We start from the raw sequence: 24,726 nt of genomic DNA on the forward strand, positions 1-24,726 counted from the left end.
GAATATATTTTCATTATCTTGGGAGAGTCTTACTGAAAGCTACTAATGAAGTATTATGTTTTTAGCCAATGACATTTATAATTTAATGTCAATAAAACTAACCTTCTTTAAAGGAGATGGTCGCTTAAAGACGATATAACTATAGAAATGCACTTCGTTATAAATTTGTTATATATTCATAAATAAGTAGAGTGGTGTCATTATGATTGCATCGTCACTATTAATATAATTTGAAGCTAAACTTTTTATGTTTTCATTTTTTTTTGAATTTTTCTTCAATATATAATCTAATTAAATTTTCCTTTTTGCTATATACTTTTATGAGGTCATTTTATGTTAATATATCAATTACAATAGAATTATAAAAAATTATATTGAAATATTTTGTCTACAAGTTATTTCATCTCTCTAGACTCTTAAAATTTTAGATAGTCAATACTACTTTTAGATTCTATCCTTAATCAAAAATAAATAAATAATTTGATAATTTATGAGGCATGCTTCGAGCTAGGTACAACAATAGAATTTCAAATAGTTGAATAGTTCAACCAAAAATAAATAAAAAATTTGATAACTTATGAAGTTTTCTTTCTTCCATCTTCCATATTAAATGAGCTAGGTACCACAATGGAAGTTCAAATCACTGAATACTTTTCAAACATAAACTATTTGCTTGAAATAGTTTTCAAAGTGGATAGGATGCCCATGAGCCTGTGACTAAATAGTCGAAGAAATGTATCTGATGTGACTTTTTTTAATTTATTAATTAATTTAAACCTCAGAGTTGTTTTGTGATTTTTTAATTAATTAATAAATTAAATAAAAGGTCACATCAGGTACATTTCTTCTGCTAGATAGACATCGCCTTACCTAGGGCATTGAAGATGTTGTCTGCAAATTGCTAGTTTACTGAGCTATCACCCCTATACGAAAATGATGGGCGAAAGGCCAATCCCTAAAAACAACTTGAAGGGGTTGAATCAATATCTGATATCCATACAATCTGACCCACCATAGAGCTGGGGCTACAGCTATTCGCCCGGTTCGTCGTGGTACCCACAACAACCTCCTTAAAAGTGCCGAAAGATGTCATGTACATTTCTGCTTACCTGTCTTGCCACAGTCCTCTCGTGGTGGTGAGAGAAAAGGAATTCACGGAATCAACTTCACCACGTGTAGCATGTAGATTAAATCCATAAAACTTGGAGCTCATGCACATAGGAAGATCTGAGAGGAAAGTTGTGCTTCGCGTACAAATTCTAGGTTGAAATGTTCTGGCCTAATACTTTCTTCTCAAGAAACTTGGTATGTTCTATACTTCATTGCCCATCTTTTCTTGCTTGTAGTTGAAAGAAAGCACTCATGGAATCAGATTCATCAGATAGAACTCAAACTGAGAGCAATCCTCAGCGCAACAAAATCAGTCTAAGAACAAAGAGCGAGAGAGATATTCTGGATGATGGGTACCGCTGGAAGAAATATGGTCAGAAACAAATAAAAAATAGTTTCTACCAGAGGTAACAATTATTTGGTAAACATTGAAGGCTTTTGAATTTGACAGTGTTTGTTTTTTTTCAGTAGGGTTTTGAATTATACTGATGAACTATCATCAGTATGTTCTAATTCACCATCATTTAGATGAATCATAGAATAATCATAGAATATGATTAGAAACATAATTATGTTAATGGTATTGGACTAACTGTTAATGTTTTCTATGGTTTAACCAGTTCTGATGTTATATAAGTCTAGTAGTTTGTGTATGGGAAGATTGATAAGGTCAAACCTAATTTGTAACAAGTAGTTCAAGAACTTAATCACAAAGATAAACACAATAGGTATAAACATACAATTTAGAAGATAAATGTTTTGAAGAGATATAAACAGAGGTAGCAATAAGCTTATGAATTTGAATGTTTCACTTTGACATGGTTTGCAGGCTTTATTTCAAATGTGCAGTAAGAGGATGTGTGGTGAGAAAGAGATGCCAGCGTTGTGATGATGATCCTGAGTTTGTTCTTACAACATACCATGGGACTCATAACCATCCATCTGATAATATTCACTCTTCTGCTTTGAGAAATTCCTATGACTTGCGAAGTCAGCTCCTACAAGCAGAGCTTTCTGCTGAAGCTCCTCCGAATACGTTACAATAAATCTTTTGTTGCTGAATTTGGCTATTCCAAAATATTTTAGTCTGCAACAACTTTTCTTTTATATCAGACTTCTTACGTTTTATGGGTGGGTTGATACTGAGCTGAAATCCCTCATTTTGTAAACTTCGTGTGTTAATATATTCCTTTATTGTGTGCTGGTTACATACAGTGGAAACCCAGTAATGAAATCAGTTTAATCTGATGTTATTTTTCTAAGTATTTCTTACATACATTCCTTTTTCTAGAAAAGAGATAATTGAAGCATAGATTATCTCATGTTAGAAAGGAAAGAACAAGAAGATGGCCCATCTTTTCACAATATCTAACCAGTCCTCGAATTTGATGGTGAACATAGTCTGTTAAGCCTTTATTTTTTTAAAACTATTTTCAATGTTTGTAAACCCTACAGTTTAGATTAGAATATTATAATATAGCATAAGGAGACCTGTTTCAGAGTATTGTGAGTGATAAAGTATGCTTTCCGTTTGTTAAATTTATTTCTTTTAATCTACATCTTGAATCTTTTAGCAAATATAATCTTGTCTTACGCGCATATACAATACATGCCTTTTTATTATTATTTTAATTTTGGGCTTGGACTTGGTTCATCAGTAAATAAGATAAGATAAAAACTATTAGTATTTTATTGTGATTTTTAATTTGGTGAATATGGATTCTGTAAGAGACATCTTTAAATAGAAAAATAAAGCATTTAATTTAGCAAATTACTTAACAATAATACAAAACAAAAGAACACAATAAAGTAAATTTGTAGCATATCAAAACTTTCATGTAAGCTATCTTTCATGCAGAATGTATCAAAAGCCAAAACATATATTTTTCTTCAGACCATGATTTTTTCTTAAATTATTTGTTGTTTTGATTACAAAAAATTATGCATATCATGAAGAATAAGTGGTAAAATTTTCAGAAAAATTCATTGTATTGTTTTTTGTCTTATTGCTACCTAAACATTAACCAGTAGAATAATTACTTCTGATTTTATAGGAAATGTTATTATTATGCAAAATAAAATGCTTATGTTATGAAACAATATTCTTATGTTGCCAAGTATAGTTGATATATGGACAAGTTATGATAGCATGTTTACATGTACTTGGGTGCCAATGCATATTGGAATACTTTGTGATCATCCACTCGTTTGATGAAATTCTTAGAATTATGTAAAAGATATTAAGACAAATATATTTTATTACTAATATTTTTTTTAAAGATGTACCTATGTAGGAACACATGCCCATTTATGAATGATGTTTAAAAAAAAATATTATATTCTAATTGACAAGTGGAGTAATTACTTTTTTTGTTTTACTTAAAATATTATGACTATCGACTACAAATAAGGTGGTTACCGAGTGAAGTATTGTTGTTGTTTACCATTTATAATATTATACAAATACTTGAGTGTCAACAAATGTTGGGAGGAGCTAAGAGTTATGTAGGATAAGCTTGTGAGCGTGCAATAGATAATTGATATTTTGTAAAACATAATTATAATTAATGTCTTGTAGTTTATCATGAAATATGACAGGCTTTTGAGAATTTTAATAATCATTTGAAAAAAATAAAGTAATTTATATACAAATATTTTACTTTAATAAATATAAAAAGCTTTTCGAAAATTAAAGATAATAAAAGTGATAGTTATGGGAAAATATCAATATTATTTAGGTTGCACTCTATGATAGAGTTTTGGTCAAATATTGAAAATTCATTCGCATTACAACTCTATATATGTTTGTGTTTTTCACACTCCTCTTTCTAATTGTGCATATTTGATTTGTGATTGAAATATATCTTAAGGATATTAATCACATTTTTATTTTAAAGACATAAAAATAAGCCTTCCTCATGTACCCCTGCCTACCAAATGAAACATTGATGATAGTTTAGTTATCTGGTGGCCTTTTGATCTATATTTTGATTAATATATAAATTAAAAATGACTAAAGATTTCATTATTTCTAATAAATAAATATTATAAATTCTTAATTAGATTGTATAATAATAAATTATCCATTTAAACTATATATCCTTATAGCATACTTTGAATTTGTTAGAGAAAATTATAGAGATGACTTCTTTTGGTTATCCCAACCACCCTAACACAAAGTTGCATTATCTTAAAAATTCAATAGATAGTGTACTAGACTTATGCAAAAAAATGAGGTGCTTTCAATAATTCTAAAGTAAGATAAATTTAAAAAATTGAATAGTGCAAAAAATTGTGATATTGCTATCAAGATTTAACTATGTGATTTTGAGACAAACTCATTGACCCATGTTTCATAACTAGTGATTCAACATGAATCCATTTCTCATGAGAATAAATGGAACACTTATCAGTCACCCATCCCAGTACTACTCCATCCTGAACAAAAATATTATGGTGATACAATGAAGAGATAGTGAAAATGATATATTTAGATTTAGTCGTCATATACTTAATAGTTGTGCAAAATGTTATGTAATTTTAAAAAAATAGAATAATATATAATAATCAAGATCATAATGATCTTAGAAATCAAATACATATGATAAATAACTTGATATACATATTAAAGTTTGCTAAAGAATTGATTTTTAATTTAATATCTATTATAAAATTTGGGATGAATAAATTTCCAATTATTAAATTAGATTGGTGTAATAAAGCTATCTCAATGTATGTCAACAACTAAAACAATAATTTAGTTTATTCAAGTTAGTTAGATATTGGAAGGGAACTTTTCCATTTGTTTATGATTATCTATGGTGTTAGGTTTTTTGGCTTTGGTCCTTTTCAATCAGGTTTTTAATATATTAATCTATCTACTTTTATGGGTAGATTATTTGAGCATCATTACTTTGCCTTGCTTAATTTCATGCTAAATGAACTCTGCACTCTATGGAATACTCTGAAGTTCTGTTCTAATAAAACCTTCTTGGGATTTAAAAATAAACGAATTTTTTTCTTCAGTGTAAGAGTGCTGATTTGATAACTCTTACCTAACTATCCTCACATTGAGTTGAACGCGTTGACACTTAGCTAAGCAATGCAGACCCCATATCACACAACTTTCTGAAAATGACAGCCATTCTTTGTCAGACATATTGTAGTTAATGGTGCACATGTAACTCCGACCTCCGTGAAATCGAACTCCACAATCTCTGGATTGAATATGCACCTTTCATACTGGGAAAATTGATCAACTCTACTGATGACAAGCAGTAACTGTTATTAAATGCACTGAGATGCATACAGTCATTTATTCTATGTTTTGCAGTGTCCATAGTTGGACGCATTGAAGTGACGCGAGATATGGCTCATTGAATTCAAATAAGGAACAGGGCCCAGTAGAGATTCGGCCTAGTGCAGAATAAGATTTTGTCACAAACTATTTTCTTAAAAATTATTATCAACGAACATTTAAAACGGAAAAAATATCCCAGCCCACCCTCGAATTTCAGAGATGATTGGAGTTTTAATGACAAAGATAATCCTCCTCCCTCGGCTGCCACTGCTTTGGCAGCTTGAGGTTGCCACATATGTTTTTTTATGAATAGTTGCTGTTTCGGACTGAGGTGTTTTTAAGTCCGGCTATGGCCGTGTGAACTCACTCGCGGGGTAATCTTATATCCCCTGGCCCCTTTTTTGTGAATTGTAATCTTAGTGTATTTTTTTTAATAGAAAAGGACTATTCATTAAAAAAATATCAAATTGCCACGTCAACCTTGCCTTTCATTCATTCATTTATATTTAAAATCCTTTTTCTACATGTATTTTGGGTGAGTAAGGGATATTATTAAACATCATACACTAAGGAAAAAGTTAAGCTAGACAACTTAGTTAAACCATTTAGACAACTTAAATTGAACTAATCAAGGTATAGTTTTCTTTAAATCTTTAAATCAGTTTCCTAGCTAAAACATTATCACGGTAGCCTATGTTTTGAGATCAAATGAAATACATAAGCTCTCTTTTAGACAAAGTCCCTGGGACTCAACTTTCAATGTAAGATCATGCAATAATTTCAAGGTTCCATTAATTGAAAACACTCATTTAGTGAAATAATGTGATATGCTAGTAAACACTTAGGGGCTTACGCTGTTTCTCAAGATTCGACAATGCACTTCTAATGATATAGTTTTTTCAATGTGCAATGAAAATATTATATTTTAGTTTTCAACACTTCATTTTCTAAACTTACTTATTCTTGAACATAACTTTATTCCTAAGATTAAACTCAAGGACTTGTGAATGGCTTGGACTCTACTAGATGGAGCTTAATTAGTGACTCAACCAAGTGCAAGCTTCTAAGGTGAACTCAAATGGTTTTCATATCTACATCTCCTCTTCAATCCCATGACTCAATAACATTTAAAGTTAACTATTAGTGTTCATTGGTTTACTAGGCATGCTTACAATTCTGTAAGAAGCTAGTGACCTAGAATTGTTCGAGTTATGCAAGTGAACATCCACAATTTTCATTCAACTAAACTGAATCTCTTGATACAAATTCTATTCTACTTTAAATCTCAACAACGTCAAAATACAAGGTAACTTTGAAATGAAGATAACCATGCAATAACACATACTTGATCACATATATCACCATGCAAAGCACAAAAATGATAAGTACATAAAATTTAACATTATCTTTACAACAATTATCTAACATCTCCATTTTTTATGCAGTGCAAGGTAGGAGAATCCTCAATGGAGATTTTCTAGTGCCCGAAAAATAACCACACAATGAAAACAATACAAAAATGCAAGATCTAATACCAATTCACAACTCTTTATTTATAAAATAACTGATTACAGACAATGTGTTAGGTTGTAAAGCCTTCCCGATTATGGTCAAATCTAAAGCAATTGCAATAGTTATACAAGATCCATCAAGATCCAACTCAAATCCTAGTTGGCCTAGATCTGTAACATAACAACAATCTGGTAGAAAACTCCAAGATCTCAACTTGTGCTTGCAAGCCACCAACCAACCTCCTTACTTCTAAACTACAACCACAAACTCTTCTCCAAATTTTCTATCTTAGCCACTCCTCTACTGATGATATCAAATCCTCCAAATCATGATCCAAAATGATAATCCTCTAATAATTATTTCTATATGAACTCAAGCTCCTTATATAGCAAGCTAAGCCACAAGTCAGCTAGTCAAGCATTTAATTACATTATACATCCACCTTGGAAAAGTAAACCAAAACTATATCAACTATGATCAAAATTCAATAACAAGTTATATTTAGGGCCACATATGACCCAATAACATGTCCCTAACTTAACAAGAACCCATTTCATCATACAAAACTGTGCAAGATGAAAAACTCCACATGTTTCGTGGAAACTAGCCAAAAATTGATACTCGAGAAAAATAGTGATATCTCCCAACTACAAATGAAGTAGGACTTGCACTTTAAACTAAACATATTATTTTAGGTCCTCTTTAATCCCTTGCATGTGCAAAGTCTAATTCATTACACATCAAAAGATACATGACCTACAAGTAGCGAAAATAAGATAGAAAATACAGCTCCAAACATAAGGTAAAATGACTCTAACTTCAACATGATAACTCCAATCTTTATGCACTCATGCAGAAAGGTTAAAAAAATGTCTCCAACACATCCCTAACCTCTCAAACCATAACTCCACAACTTAAGCGTGAATTCCTTGTTGGAAATATAAGGTAGGCTAAGGTTAATCAGAGGGGAGGGGTGAATTAGAAACTAATAATTTTTTTTATCTTACTTCACCAATTAATACTTCATATAATATTATGATATAATTGCATGAGAGAATGAAAGAAGTAAACATTCATAACATTTTAATACAAGATATGGTGACCTAGAAACCTTCCAAATAGAAAGTAAAACTGGGGTGGAGATGAGACCCACAAGCTTTAGCACTGCATTATAAAGTTAACCTGTTAGGGCTTACAATTGACTGGACCTGTGGTGATATGCCTTGTTAGGAGAAATAAGGACTGTGAGATCTACCTTGGTAAAGAATTTACAAATATACAATGAAGTATGCAGTCAGTTAAGTGTTTTGGCAAAAGTTTATTAAGTCTACCCTATTAAAGGATTTGATTGATGCACCTGTTAGGATGTACTAGTGGCTGATCTCTGCTCTACAACTTTGATTTGCTAAATGACTAAATGAGATTCCTTTTATTAAAATGATAAGCTAAATGTGATAGATAAATCTCTGTTGTCCCTTACATTGTTTGTAGCCTTCTTTAATTCACACTCCTACTCATCATATTCTTCTACTTATTCTCATTTGGAAATGATACAATGCACTACATATATACTAATTCAATTTAGAACTTACTGGTGTTGGCTACAAGATCAATTTCATCATAATTCACAAAAGTCCCAATTGTTGTAACTTGGATTCTGAAGAGAAAATCGATGATGTTCTGATATAGGGAAAACACTATCAATGCTCAAAAAATTTGGTACTCAGTTGAACTTGAGGCTCGGTCCATACTAAGAACTTCCAAGTAGCTTGAACTTAGTTAGCATTGTGTGACTCAGTGGACATTGAGAAACTTGGTAGTTGCTGAGTCGCTTAGTTGACATTGAATAACTTGGTCAACATTAGTTTCACATTGTTAACATTGTGAGCTTGGTAGATACAGTATAACTTGGTTAATTTACCATAGCTCAGTTAAAACTATGATCTTCTTCACTTCCACTAAATATCTTGGTAACCTCTCCTATGCTCGTTTTGCACTATACATAGTCTTTGAAGCTTAGTAAACATTGTGCAGCTTGGAAAACACTACAAACTGACTTAGGTGCTTGGTAGATATTGCATTTTGACTAGTTGGCTCAAGAACAATTGAATCACTTGGTTAACACTTCAAACTGACTCATAAGCTATGTAGCAACTATAGGGCTCAGTAGCAGTGTAACCATTTGACTAAGTGTTGAGTTACTGATAGATAAAATGACTTTAATGTCAAAAATCCCCCCCTTTGGCATTAGTGACAAAAACACTTATAAAACCAATAATATGAGGATTCAAAACTATAAGTCAAAAACTCCTTTATCATTATTCTGATCTTCAACTCAATTTTGACTTCCTGTAGCTGTGGCTAGGTAACATACTTTGTTTTTTTTATTTTTCAAAATTCTTTTTGTAAAGATATTTTCTATTTATTTTTACATTTATCTGCATAATACTATATTACTCCTCCCATACATATATCTGTCCTATATACATACATTTGGAGTACAGTATACTTTTTCTATTATACAATAATATCTTTCTTTATAATACAATATCTCATATCTCCTTGTTTTATATTGAACATATTTACTTCTCCACCTTATTGGCATAAATGCCAAAGGTGTATAATATCTATATTTTAATACCAAAATGTGGAATAAAAATAAAAATGTACCTTTAGAATTAGTACCATTGTCTTGTCCCAATTCTCTTGTAACACCTTGCTTGTGCACAATTCAATCTAAACTTCTGTTGATAATTCCATCATATGATCATCTATGGAAAATATGTTGTCCTGGATGAGTGTCTTTGCATGAGAAATGTGTTTTTGCAATGCATCCATGTTTGGAAGAATCATTCCCTAAATTTTTGCAAGTGTGGCCTTGATTTTGGCTTCTTCCTTCAATAATTCTACCTATAGCTTTTTCAGATATTTGATCTTTGAGTAATGTGCAAAACTATGACTTGGTTCAAGTGATAGATGGTGTGCATTTTCCTTCATATTTTCATCTATTTTGGACAATTTATTCTTGATCTCCTTTTTGAAGATATATGTGTCACTCAATTTGACAAATAATGAAATGACATTATCTACAAATGTTTCTATTAGAAACAATAGTCCACCAAGATAACTGAGTGGGCAGGGGTGCGTGGGGGGGAGTGTGTGTGTGTGTGTGGGGGGGGGTGAATCAGTTATCTAATAATTAAAACATTTATCAACCTTAAACAATCTTATCCATTCAACCAAAGTAAACAACAACCATAACAAGATGCACACAGAGAATTACACTAGATATTTTAACTAGGGAAACACTTGATTAGAGGAAAAACCTCAGTGGGAATGATGCCCACAAGATGATGTACTAATATAAATATTCCTTGTTAGAGGATGGGCCTTGTTAGGAGTCTATTGCAACATTTAGTACATATGAGTCCATTTTAGGAGACTTTGAATCCTTGTTATAAGATTCCAATCCTGTTAGGAGTTGTGCCAACCATGTTAGGAGTTGTAGAAGGTAGAAGAACCCACTATCCAAATAGCTTCTGGTGCAAGACCACTAAACTCACTATCCAACTAATCTCTCAACTATTCTTTGTAGAATAATTGCATGTACTATTCTTTAACTTCTTTCCTCTATCCTGTCAACCAGACTAATCAATGTCAGACCTTGTAGACCATGTGATGAACCTCAGATCCAAGTATCAAACTTTGGATCACATAATAAAACCTTAGCAATGAATTTTTCTTCACCGTCACTCTACTCTACTTATCTTCACATTCTTCTCTTTGTGCTACTTCCAATCATTTGCATTTATCCATACACAGTATAGGAAAATATCCTTCCTTTATACCGAACTCATAAAAAATTCTTCGAGTTAGTTGCCACACCTTCTCCATTAATTATTATAGGATTAGATTAAGAACATGTTATACTTATAGATAACATTAATCTGTCTCCTTGTAACTTGAATAACTTTCAATACACGTAACATTATGACAAGTGAGCTTAGCTGCATTATCACCAACATACATCTTCTTCACATCTTTAACTTTGGCTTCTCAGAATAACAAATTTGCTAAGAGATATAACAAGTTTACCAGAACATGCCTATGTCAACTCTATCTCAAAACAGTCTTCATCAAAACTTGCATAACTTCTTCCAAACTTAATATCTTATGCTTTTGAGGTTAGCTATGTATACTAGACACATAGTATAATTTCTCTTTAGCCTTGCTACTAAAATTACTCAATGATCTATCCATAACAAGTTGATCTTTATTGTTGTTCTTCTATTAGATACCACATAAAATTGCTATGTTGGGTGATCCCACAATAATGGGTTCCACTTTTTGACCAATTTTGACACTGAAATCAATATTTTTGCAACAAACGTCACGTTCAAGTGACTATATCTCCAAAACTATAAATAATTTCAAGATGACATAAACTAGTGATTTTGAGTACTTTGTTCCTACTTTGTAACCATATGTTTTAATCTTAAAAAAAAAAATTATTTATGTCAATTTTTTTTATCTCCTCTGAAAAGTGGTACATAATAAAATTCAATATTTTAAAAATTGACAGTCCATTTGACACACATAAATTTTTTTTATAGAAATGATAATGGAGTAATTCTCTCAATTTTAGATTTTTAACATCAATATCCAGAGGATGCATTTGGTTTGATTTATTTTGGTTGAATATTGTATAGTTTATGAAGTTTTGAAGTGACATGAACTGTAATTCAGACATATGTTCCATTTGACACAAATAATTTGAAGTCAATTTATCATAAACCATTTCTTCTTCTTTTTTGAATAGAAAGATATCTCAATAAGCCAGTTCCTCCATATTTTTCAAAAAAAATTTGACCTAGTTTACTAATTTTCTCGAGGTGTCAAAGTCGGTTGATGTTCAATCGGTAATGAACCTATAATGAGTTAAACTCATATTTGAAAGTCTTAATGATTAAATTATGTATTAAAATTATAGTCGTTAGAAAGCTGGCTCCGAGCAGCACATTTTGACATTTTTTTATTTTATAGTAGGAGATCATTCTCCTGCAATTATGGAAGTCAAAAGAGCCAAAAAAAAAAATCTAAAAAATAGGTGAAATTTTTTGTGATTTTGTATGTTCGCACAAACATGGCGTTCACGCAAAAATGTTTACCATGTCCGCACAAACGTATGTTTGCGTGAACATGCGTCATCAAATTTTGCGATCACCGAAAAATTTTGGGCATATGTTCGCCTAAACATATGCAATTCAATGTGTTCGTGCGAATACTCAAAAAAATATGAAAAAGTTGCCATTTGTATAACTATTTGCCATCAACCTAACCTATGTGCATTGTTTGTCTTTGCCATGAATTTCATTCGCAAAATTGAAAGCATCAATTCGGTAAAAATATTGTACATTTGAATTATTTATTTATTTCTTTCATTAGTGAAGTTTTTTGACAGATGCATTGACGTTAAATTAAAAATTAGTAACATATTAATGGTGTTAAAAAATGTATATTCTTATTGTGTTACTAATGGTCTCCTTGCAGCATGTGGCAATTGTGGAATAAAGACATGATCGTAACAAACAACTAATGCTTGTTTTGTAGGATGTTCCTGAAGACCATTGTGTGTTTGTGAAAACCATGTGTGTGGATTTATTAGATTAAATAACACTTCGTTTGGTGCTTAAAATGAACTTTTTATTTTCTGTCTGGTGTGTCTATGGTGTTTAAATCCCTAAGAGTTGCATTGGACGTATCCTCTCCCCTTGCCATTCATGGATCTTGGGTGTAAGAGAAATCCATGTAACTTTTATAGGAGGCCTGCCTTGGACCAAGATACTTGATATTGGGTATGCCAGAGGATGACCTCAGAGCAGTAACGGGCCAAAAGCTCAATTATGGTGAAAGTTGTGTCAGCGGTATTTCTGAGTGATAGCTCTCCTCCAGTACCCTTATGGTGCATCAAACCCTAGTTCTCGAGGCTAGGAGACCTTCTGAGGAAGTTTATCACTCACTTGCTGAATGGAATGCCCTTACTAAAAACCATGTTTTATTGGCCAAAATCCTTTCTATGCACTAGCTCAAGGGGTCACCCATGCCTGTGAAGACATCCTACATTCTTGCGTTCCTTAGTAGAGACAATAGTCCCTTGGGAAGTCATGCCCCTTGAGACACGGATCTTGGTAGCCCCGAGAAGTGAGTGCGTTGTAAGGGGGAGCCTGTGGTGCCAAGGTCCTAAGTTGTCCGCTCTGGATAAGTGTGGTTGAACTTTGGTTCAAGTAGGAATTTAGTGGATACAGTCCTAAAGCCTAGGATGTGGTGTGATTGTTCACTTTTAACAATAGCTATTCTTGTCTTAATGTGTCTTGCGTGTGTGTAAAACATAATCAAGATAAAAGCTAACATTAAAATTTACACCTTGGAAACTTGCAAAACCTTGTCAAAACATCAAACATTGTCAAAACCTTGTCAAGATTTCACCTAAGTTCAAAAAACCTTATGTATACCTCTATCATTAGCATAATCATATTCCTAAATGTCATTTTTGACTTATCCTAGTGGTATATCCCCCTCATATTGCTTTGTGCAAACCCTAGCATCATTTTCACTATCAAACCCTATCAAATTGTCCATCAACCAACTTGTCTTCTTGATCACCTATCCTCATTTTACATTGCCTAAACATCATTATCAACCCTAGGAAACCATCCCTTGCATAGTCCACTTTTCATACACCTACCATTAGCATCTTTACCAAGTCCAAAACATAACCCTAACTTTCATTTTGTATATCATAATCTTCATCTTGCATACCTTCAAAATGACACCTTGCATTTGCACTTGCATAACATCCCTAGGACATTTGCACTTTGCATATCCAAACCCTATGTCATTTAGCATTTCCTCACATTGCATAACATCTCTAAACACTTAGAAATCTCAAAAACACTCATATCTTGCATACCCACATCTTAATTATCAAGTTTTGACCTCTTTTACCAACTGCACACTTCATGGGCGAAGTTGGTAGTTTCAGGGTGCAGTTGGTAGTTTTAGGGAACATTTGGTAATTAGGTGTTTCATTCTAGGTTCAAGAACCCTAATCTGCACTTCCACACCTTGCGTTACATCCCAAGACCTTAGGAAACACTCTAAATTATTCAAAACACTCAAAATTTGCATTTTAGGCACCCTGCAACTCTATTTTACCAATTGTAGCCTTTTTTATCAACTACACACTTCAAGTGCGCAGTTGGTAGTCTAGGTACACACTGGAGAGGCATAAAGTTCATTTAAGTTTCCCTCCACTGCATCTGCATTCTGAGGTATCATGTCAACACTCACTAGGACACAACCTTTGGAGTTATCAAATGCAATAATGACACCTATAAGGTCTCATCAAGAATCAACCATCAAAATCATCTAAGGTACATTTGCACACATCAATGTTAATTCCTTGTTTGATGAGATACCACCAATTCCTAAATATCCCAAAAGGATGTTAAGACTTGATTTTAGGACTCACATCATTTGGAGAAGAAAGAAGGACATGAGAGCTACAAATGAAAGAGGGGATTTCTAACATTATGTTTGCTTCTTTTGATAGCCGATGCCATTGTCTTTTATGCAGCAATTTATTCTTGAAAAAACAGACTGATATATTTTCATAAAATGAAAAGCAATTTATTTTTTAGGAGAAACATTCTAGTATTCATACCATATTATTTGTTTGTGATTCAATGATGGCTTAAGAAGGATTTGGTGTGTTGCCACTTGTAAAGAATATGACTCACAGAGTTTAGTCATATTATAATGAAGAATATTTATGCTTTGTTACAGATGACTGCATTCTATTGATTTTTGTTAAACAATTTAAAAGTACCAACAACGATAGAAAAATCTATACGGTGATTTTTTTATCTAGTTATTGCGCAAAATTTATCTTGAGGCAAGGGATAAATTATTATTATTATTTATTTTATAATGGGAAACAAAAAAGGAAGGAAAAACAAATATGCAAGAAAAAGATCTGATGAAGCAAAAAAAAGAAATATTCAGAAGATTGTGGCACGTTATCATTGAATTAAACAAGGTGAAGGAAATGTTGAAGAAGGCTCAACAGAAGTAGAAGTAGTGCATATGGGAGAGAGGTCAAGAACACTCCCTATGGAATCTCAAGCAATGAATGTTGAAGAAGGTTCAAGATAAGTCCCTACAAAGGTTCAAATAACAGAAGTCGGAGAAGGGTCAGAATCTTTCCCTGTTGAATCTCAAACAATTGATATTGGAGACAGCTCAAGATCGGTCCCTGTAGAAATTCCAGTAATAGAAATCAGAGAAGGGTCGAGATCAGGTGCAGGAACTGGTATGGATGAACTCTTAAATATTGTCCAATCTATAAAGTATGATATTTCTAATAAGAATTTAGATCATTTACTTAAAATGGATGTAGATAAATTGAGAAAACTTCAAGCTAGTGTTCAACCATTAAGTTTGTCTAAGAGAAGGTCAATGAAGAAGAAGATAAGAGAAATTATGACTCAATTTGATAATACTGAAACACTTGAAAAAGCTCAGTTGCTTTCACCTTTGCTTACACAAAAAAAGTTGCAAGAGGCATTGAAATTGTTAGGTGTAAACACAACATCAAAGAATAGAAGATTTTCTAGCATGCAGACTGATTTGATTGAAAATGTTAAACAAGGTTTGAGAAACATAGGAAAACACTCTTGAACTAAAGATAAGGCTCTGGCAAGAAAAGTGATGTTGATGTCTATTGTAAGTAAAAATGTGTCTCGAAATAGACAAATATCTTCAATTTCGTCTGAAATGGGTTTTAGTAGGAAAAAAATGAGACAATATGTTAAGAGAAGATTAATTATGGATGAAAATACTATGGAGGGCAACTGGGCAATCATGTGTAGAGCACCTCATTCTGATAGAATTGAAGAGTTATTAAAAAATATAGTCATATCATTTTTTATTGATAACACTCGTCCTTCATCAAATAGTAGAGATGTTATCAGGCATAAGATTGCACCTGGTCAATATGAACATCATACAAAACATTGGTTGGACACAACACAGCATGAGTTATATGTGTCATTTTGTAATGAACACCCTAATGTAAAAGTTGGGCAAACATTGTTTGAAAAATTGAAGCCATACTTTGTGAGGTCAAACAAAGTGTATGAAAGTTGTTGTTGTCATCATCATATTGAGTTTGATCTCCACTATCAGGTATTTCGAAAGTTTATAGAAGACACATATGGTTTTCATGCTGCTCCTCCTAGTAGGAGAAGTGAGTTTATATCATCCATTTTATGTGACAACATAGATGATCCAACTGGTAAAATAAATTGCATCAAAGGATTATGTGAAACATGTGGTGAATTGGCTCTATTTCCTTTGAAAACTAAAAATATTGATGTAACAAAAATATTGAATTGCAAAAGTTACAAGTATGTCAAAAATGAAACAAAGTTGGGGAAAGAAACAAAAAGGTTGGAATATGTTGAAGAGGAGTTGCCTGTTCTAACATTTATGGACAGATTTAAGAAATTGATTCAACCTTATATTTGTCATGCATTTTTTGCAAAGTGGCAAGCACAAGAGTTCCAAACTCTGAGAGATAATTTTCCACTTGGAACAATTGTATCAGTTGTTGATTTTGTAGAGAACTATTCATTTGTTCATCAAAAAGAAATTCAATCAGATTATTACTTTAATAAGCAGGTCACTATTATGGTACATGTTTTTTATAGACATGCATAGTTAGATTTGGATGGTGTTTAGAGTACAGTTCAAGCACGAGTAATTATAAAGGAATATCATTTTTATATAAGTGATGATAAAGAACATGACATTCACTATTTAGAACATTGCTTCAATACATTCTTTTCTTATTTGAAAGAAAGAAACATAAAAGTTGATAAAAATTATGTTTGGTTTGATGGATGTGCCGCACAGTTTAAATCATCTAGACCATTTTATGCATTGTGTAGATATCATCTCAATGAGAATATAAAACACATATGGAATTTCTTTGAGAGTGGCCATGCAAAAGGTGAACATGATGGTGCTAGAGCTTGCATCAAATGTGCTTTGTGAAAGTACCAAATGAATTATTAGGGATTTTGTGTAAATGATGCACATGATGTTGTTGAATGGTGTAAGACTCATTTTTCATTAGACGAGGTTGGGATATCATCAATAATGAGTCGACAGACACCATATAGAGTCTTCTGGGAGATAACAGGTATGGATGTGTACATCTATTTAACTTTTATGCAATTAAATTATAAAATTTTATTGTTAAGTTTTAGTTTTGAATTTGTTGAAGTTTAAATTTAATTTTTCTATATTTTCAATTTAATGAACTTTCAGGTGTCAATAGAAAAAATATGCATGGTTGCAAGAGGATAGAAAAGACACATTCCTTACATTCAGTCATGAGTACAAATAATTGCAATTGGACATTGAAGACAAGAGAATACTCATGTTTTTGTGACAGTTGCATTGATGAAAACTATGAAGAATGCATCAATCAGACACATGGATATATAGGTGCATGGATTTCGGTACCACTTGATGTTATCGATACATTTGATAAAGAAAATGAAAATTTTGATGATATTCCATTGATTTCTGATGATTATAATCATATCTCTGGATTGGTAAAAGTGGGTGAGTATCATAAAAATTAATCTCAACTTTTCATTTAATTATCAATTTCAACTGTCTTATATATATTGTACACATGCATTCATGTATACTTGTTATGCAGGAGATGTTTTTGCAATGATTGCTGAGCCTGGAAATCATGAATGTGTCAGTTATTATTTATTGCAATGTACTACAGAGAGGACAAAGTTATATGACCTTGAAGAAAGTGATGGAATGTTGTTCCCCATAGGTAAATTATACATATACATGTACATGCACATATATATTTAAATAAATATATATATCTAGGTAACTTCATATCTATCAAATTTTAAAACACTTAAGTTTGTGGTACAGCTCTGTTGTGATAGAGGGAACATATTTGAAGCAAGAGAAAATAGTCCAACATGGAATACACTTTTTTGATTATCAACCTAACAACAAAGTTTTACAATATAGCCACCTGGTCATTGCTACAAGGCTTTATCTACATCCAGTCAAACTTAAACGTGTACATCGCAAGTGGAGACTAGATAGTGAAGATCATGAAAAACTATTGCATGTTATAAGTGTACATCATGGTTGATTAGACCTTTGAGATTTATTTTATAATAATTTAAATATCAACTTTGGTGAAATGTGTTTCCAATTGTACTATGGTGAAATTGTGAATATCAACTTTGGTGAAATTGTGTTTTTAATCTGAATATCTGAGTTTAAGTTATCATTAGTTTATTTAAAAACTATAATATTAATTGTACTATGGATGAATTTAATAATTTAACAACTCGATATAAATAGGCTAGAAGTTAGTTCGAACTTACACAATTTCATTATCTATGTTACAATTCTTAAATATCAACTTCTTTTCAAACTATTGAATTTCATCTTGAATTAAATGTGTTTAGATTAATTGTATGATCATAATTTCTTAATTTTCATTAATTTATTAAAAAATTATATAATTATATAATTTACATTAATTTTACCATGGATGAATTTAATAATACTCCACCTTAAAAAGTTCCAAGGAAATTCAAGTAGTTGCAAACAATAAATATGGTGATTTTGTATCATTGTAAAATAGAACGCATACTTTCTAAGCCCACAGAGGTCCTCCAAAAGTTATAATTAAGAATCATCCATTAAAGAAGATCAAAAACATTATTATTACGATAAGCTTCCATGACAAACCACTTTAGAGTCAGTTCAAAGAAAATCGTTGGACGACTGAAAATTGAACTCTCGTTAAAAAAAAAATATTTTCTAATTGTAGACCTTTATAAAATTAATTTGAAAATGAAAAAAATTACTATTCTTAGTTAGGGTATGTAATCCTTTGATTTGACAATTTAAAATCAGTAGAGACCATTCTGTTCTGGTTAAAATCCTTTTCCATTTTTCAAGTAGTCTATTAATGTTGAGTTATTTACAAAAAAAATGAGCCTACACATTGATCAGGAAAAATTATTAGCTGAGGCTTTTGAGTGCATTATTTCTCTGACTTCCATCACAATGCGAGGAAACTCATAATTTAAAACAGATACAACACAACTTAAATGTATTCCAAATCAATGAAGAGCAACTTCTGCTCCACCAATACCAGAAAATAGAGAAAGTACTCTGACACCATCAGGATATAATGCTTTCAAGACTGATAAATGATATACATCTGTATCTGTTTGGAATGAATTACCCAAACAACACAAGCAGTCAGTCGAACAAGAAGTTCCATGAGCATGATCTCTATCAAATTTTAATATAAGCTCTATCTCATAGAGCTCTAGAGGGACAAGATCACCTAGCCCCACCCATACCAAATTCCACTCTTCACACTTTTGAAGTATATATTTCTACGCACTATCTTGTAGTTGTCATCGTGAATTCTAAATCATAACTCTCAGTTGATCAATAAGGAAAGTGCCACATCGTCTTGAGTCTATGGAATTTTTTTTTTCGTATGATCCCATGAAGGCCAATACTATTTTATTTGCGAAAGTGCTTCCTGAATAGTCATGGGGGGAGAGGTTCTGCTTGAAATCACTCTTCTATTGGAAGGTTATTCACATATCCTCTTGCTCTTTTGGAAGCTGAAAAGAACATTGAGTCCACCAAATCTGGTTCAACACTATTAAATTGTTTGGATATTGTCTTCCAAATATCCTTCGATGCAAAAGCATCATTCTCATAGTAGAAGAAAGGTGGCCCTTGCATGGACAATTGATATGCTTTGACCACTGGCCAATAGGTTTCCCAGGAACTCCAAAACCAATTAGTTCCTTGAGACACAAATTAGGGATTGCATCACATACTTCAAACATTTCTTGCTTGTCTTGCATACCCTCTATGTATTTTTCATACTTCAACACTTTCATTATCTATGTTACAATTTCAAACTTACACAATTTCATTATCTATGTTACAATTTTTAAATATCAATTTTTTTTCAAACTATTGAATTTCATCTTGAATTAAATGTGCTTTTAATTGTACGATCATAAGTTCTTAATTATCAAATTTAGTTTATTAAAAAATTATATAATTTAATAATTTAGATTAATTGTACCATGGATGAATTTAATAATTTAAATTCATTTATCAACTTTTTTTCAAACTAGATTGAATTTCATAAGTGAAAATTAAAGTATGTGTTTTTAAAATTGTAAGATTATAAGTTCATAGTTATCATTTAGGTTAGTTTATTAAAAAACTATATATTTTAATGTTACTTTATTACATCTACAGTCATGTACTCTTAAAGTTTAAATTATTTTGAATTAATATTTTTTTTAATATTATATTTTGTAAAAGTTCTCTAAAATAATGTATTGGCTTACCTAATTAACATATTTTTATCCACATAAAACTAATATTTATCTTTAGTAGGTTAGTAATTAATAATTTAAGAAATATGTATCTTTCTAACTTCTTACTAATTGATAATTGATATACATGTACACACGTGTCTCAAGATCATGTTCTATAGCTATAACACATATGTACACATATACACGTCTCAAGAATAAACATCTACAGATCTAATATATCTCTATGTATTTGAAATGCAAACTATAAATCTTGAATAAATATACGTATGTAGCAAAATATAAAAAGTCATATATACATACATGTGATGGTATCTAACTACTGAAATACTCAATAATCAAATAAATAGTGAAAGTACATGCATATCATCAAGGAACTAAAATACACGTGTACATGTAAACTGGACCTCCAATATATATGTATCAAAAAAAATATAAATCCAATCTACTACTAGAAGGACCCCTCAAGATGCATATGAATAGAACGACCTTTTGATCGAGTCTCCTGTACATCCTCTTGCCAAGGTGCATCAACCAAGCCCTGCAAATATATATAAGTATATACATACATGTGTTAGAGTTCTATCTTTAAAACATTTATATACATACGTGCATCATGTACATATACATTCAAATTTTCATATATATTTATATATATAGATATATATCTAGTTTTCAAAATATTTAAATAACTTTAAACAAACTATTTAAAACTCAAGTACCTGAGCACTACCAGGTGCCTAAATAGAATCATCTCTCTCATGTATATGATGTCCTGAACCAATAGTATGTGTAACCATGTGCTCAGTGACTTGTGCCTAGATGATTTATTACAAGTTAAAGATTAAATTAAATATCTACATATATATCTGAACTAAATTTTTCAATAAATGAACATATTTTTTAATTTCATATATATTTAAAATTAAAAATAAATTATATATGTACTTGGGTCTCTAAAGGTGGAGGATGATGATCAGACTCCATCATATCATCTACTGATGCACCTGAGCCTGAAACTCCATGTCTAACTGCTAGTAAATCTGAGTGAAGTGGACTATGTAACTAGCTGGGTACATTTGGTGTAGAGTCAGTGGTTCGAGGTCATAATAATAGGTCCATGTATGATGAAATACCCAGGGTCAAACTAGTATCAATCTCAGATAGGCCTCACAACAACTCACCAAAATCATCAAGGCCCTCAGTTGTGATATGGACATCTCCAACTCGTATGCTTGAGTCATTTGTAGAGTGTCGTGAGTCTAGTGCCGAATGTTGTGAGCTACGCACAGGTGTATCATCTGTCACTGGTGTGGGGGCCTGTGTCTATGGAACTATGTCCGGGCTCTAATGCTGTCTAACAACATCCATCACCGCATGTACTAGAATCCTCTATGTATCAGAAATATAGATAATAAAGTGCAACATATCCTCCAAAAAATATAGTGCCATATCCATATGTGTCTGTTGTCTTGAAAGACCATGAATATCTCCTGGTAGTGGTAGCCCAACAGCTTTATATGCATCATCAGAGGAGGCACTTGAAGTGCTACTAGATGCCTATGAAGATGGTCGACCAAGTGGACGAGGACATCGACTATGAAGATAACGACCAATAGAATCTGATGTGATACTAGCCGTCATAGATGCAATGTGTTCAATAGCGTCAATTGCTTCCCATGACGACTTTATCTGCAATAGGTGCATGTGTAGGAATCACAGGAGGCATCCTCGATCCAACAAACTGTCTAAGATCTGCAGGTGGCAGACAATCTACATTGCGGTACTAGTCATGATCTACGATCTGACCACGCCCCTATCTGCAATAATCAGGAATATCCAAGTAGTTGATGTTGAGCCCTATACAGAACTCAGCGTACAATTGATGTGCAAAATAAAGGGGTATTTGGTCATTATTAGGATAATGACCATATGCAGCTAAAAATCGTGGATAGATCATGCTAGCAATAATAGGGTCTCTACATCGTGTGACTCTGTAGCCTCTCACCCTACCCTGTGTCCCCTCATAAGCTAGAAAGAGCTCTCTCTAGATGATGTCTTTGGGGGCTACCCTCTTGATGTCATCGAATGATGCATCTCTTGAAACCTCAGCTCTAAGCTCCCTAGATATGGAAGCTAATATGGTAGGAGTAAATGAATGGTGACCTCTAAACCTAGCTATCAAATCCTGTAAACTCTTACATATCTTAGTACATATGTCTCTATAAAGACCATCATTAGAGATCAATATAGAGTGTTGCAATCTAGCAACCTCCTGCTCTTAAAATGCAAATAAAGCATTGATATCGATGCATGGAGGTGGTGTAGCAGGACCTCCAGCAGGAGATGCAAGTGCAGCCTGACCTAGAACATGAGCTACACCAGGAGCCGGAACATGAACTGCACGACGAGCCCTACATTGAGGTACACGACAAGCCCCACCAGAAGCTGCAACACGAGCCCCACGGCCACGAGCTGCACGAGGAGCCACATCGAGAACTGCATCAGGTGTTACAACAAGAACTGCATCAACCTGTGTGGCAGTAGGAACCCCAGTAGGAACTACATCAAATGTCACACCAGAAGCCGCATCAAGCATATTGTATGAAGCCATATCTGTAGAAATGTATGAAGAGCTAAACTACCTATTGTACACAATTTTTAATTTTTAACATTAAAAATTATACACATGTAATTAAACATACATCACACATCATGGACCTAGATAATCTGTAACACATCCAAGCCTAGATTAATTTGCATATAAGTATAAGATAACTTTAAAGTTGAGAGTTTGGTTATGGTTAGAGTTAATTTTTTGTTCTAAGATTTTATTATACTTTGGGGGGTACTATTAGAGAATTCAATTAAAGGGTAATAAATTATTTATATTACTCTTAAATGATAATGTTTCGAGGTTTAGGTTTCAAGTTGGGTTACATATATATCATTTAAAACAAGGTTCGTACTTCATGTATGTATATGTGTTTGAATGTATGTGCATGTATCTCAAATGTAATTTTTAACAATTTAGGATTAGGGTCAACTTGTTTTAATTTTATGTAAGTTAGGCTTCAATTAGGTTTTGAAATAGGGTTTTAGTGTAATTAGGCTCAATTTTAGGGTAAGATTTAAGACCTTATGACACTATCAGGGTTTACACGAACTTACATAATTTCTAGCATTAAATTTAAGGGTTAATATTAAAGGCCATGGTTAAGAATTTAGGATAAGGGAACTTAGCATATGAAGTTTATGATTTGGTTCAAGATTATGATTTAGGGTATTTATTATCATTTATAATATTGGGTTTAGAAATTAAATTGTAAGATCAAGGTTAGGATTAGGGTTTGGATAATGGTTAGGGTTAGGGTTTGGTTAGGTTAAGGTTAGGGTTTGGATGTACATGTATGTTATATTCATAGCTAGATATGCAAATTAATCTACATTGTTATAAATGTATAATCTAGGATCTCCCCTTAAGACATTTAATTAAATTATATAGTTAATTATATACTTCTAATTATTAAGACATTAAAAATAATAACATATGTACATTTAAACATGAATATTGAAAACATATGTATGCATGTCTATATCTAACACATTAACATATTTACATGTACATTTATGAAATAAAATATACATTTTAATCTACATTCTTATGTATAATTTAGGATCTCCCCTTAAGACATATGTTATTAAATATAGTTAATTACACTTAGTTATAAGATAAATTAAGATCAATAGTTAACATATACACAAATTATACATATAAAAATGTGAATTTATTAAAAACATGTACATACATCAACTTTTAACCATGAACAAATATACATGTACATTTATGTTCAAAATAAAAAATTATACATTCTAATCTATATTTTTACATGTACAATTTAGGATGTAGACCCTTAAGATATGTCATTTAATTAAACTTCTAAGATTAAGACATTAAAGTGAATTTGACATATATGTGTGTGTGTGTGTTAATGTTAAATGTAGACATGCATGTTTTCAATATATATATATATATATATATATATATATATATATATATATATATATATATATATATATATATATATATATATATATATATATATAAATTTATTTTCCAAAATTTATATTATTATAAATTTTGTAATGTTTTTCTATTTTAAAAAACATGTTTTTCTAAATTTATTTTCTAAATTTTATATTATTATAAATTTTCTTTTTTTTTTAAATTTTTTTTTTAAAATTTGTTTTCTAAAATTTATATTATTATAAATTTTCTAAATTTTATATTAAATTCTATATTTTCTA

General features: G+C 31.7%; 1 protein-coding gene across 1 annotated transcript; it reads left to right on the forward strand.

Moving 5' to 3' along the window:
* The first annotated feature begins 1,320 nt into the window (after positions 1-1,320).
* Positions 1,321-2,372, forward strand: LOC149569921 (putative WRKY transcription factor 43). Its single transcript, XM_089817827.1, has 2 exons — positions 1,321-1,517; positions 1,940-2,372. The coding sequence occupies exons 1-2, from the start codon at positions 1,363-1,365 to the stop codon at positions 2,154-2,156; spliced, it is 372 nt and encodes a 123-aa protein (XP_089673953.1). The 5' UTR covers positions 1,321-1,362; the 3' UTR covers positions 2,157-2,372.
* Positions 2,373-24,726: the final 22,354 nt, after the last annotated feature.

This window comes from Cupressus sempervirens, chromosome 3 (genome assembly GCF_028749045.1).
Source record: "Cupressus sempervirens isolate cs-2001-9-10 chromosome 3, ASM2874904v1, whole genome shotgun sequence".
NCBI classification, from domain to species: Eukaryota; Viridiplantae; Streptophyta; class Pinopsida; order Cupressales; family Cupressaceae; genus Cupressus; species Cupressus sempervirens.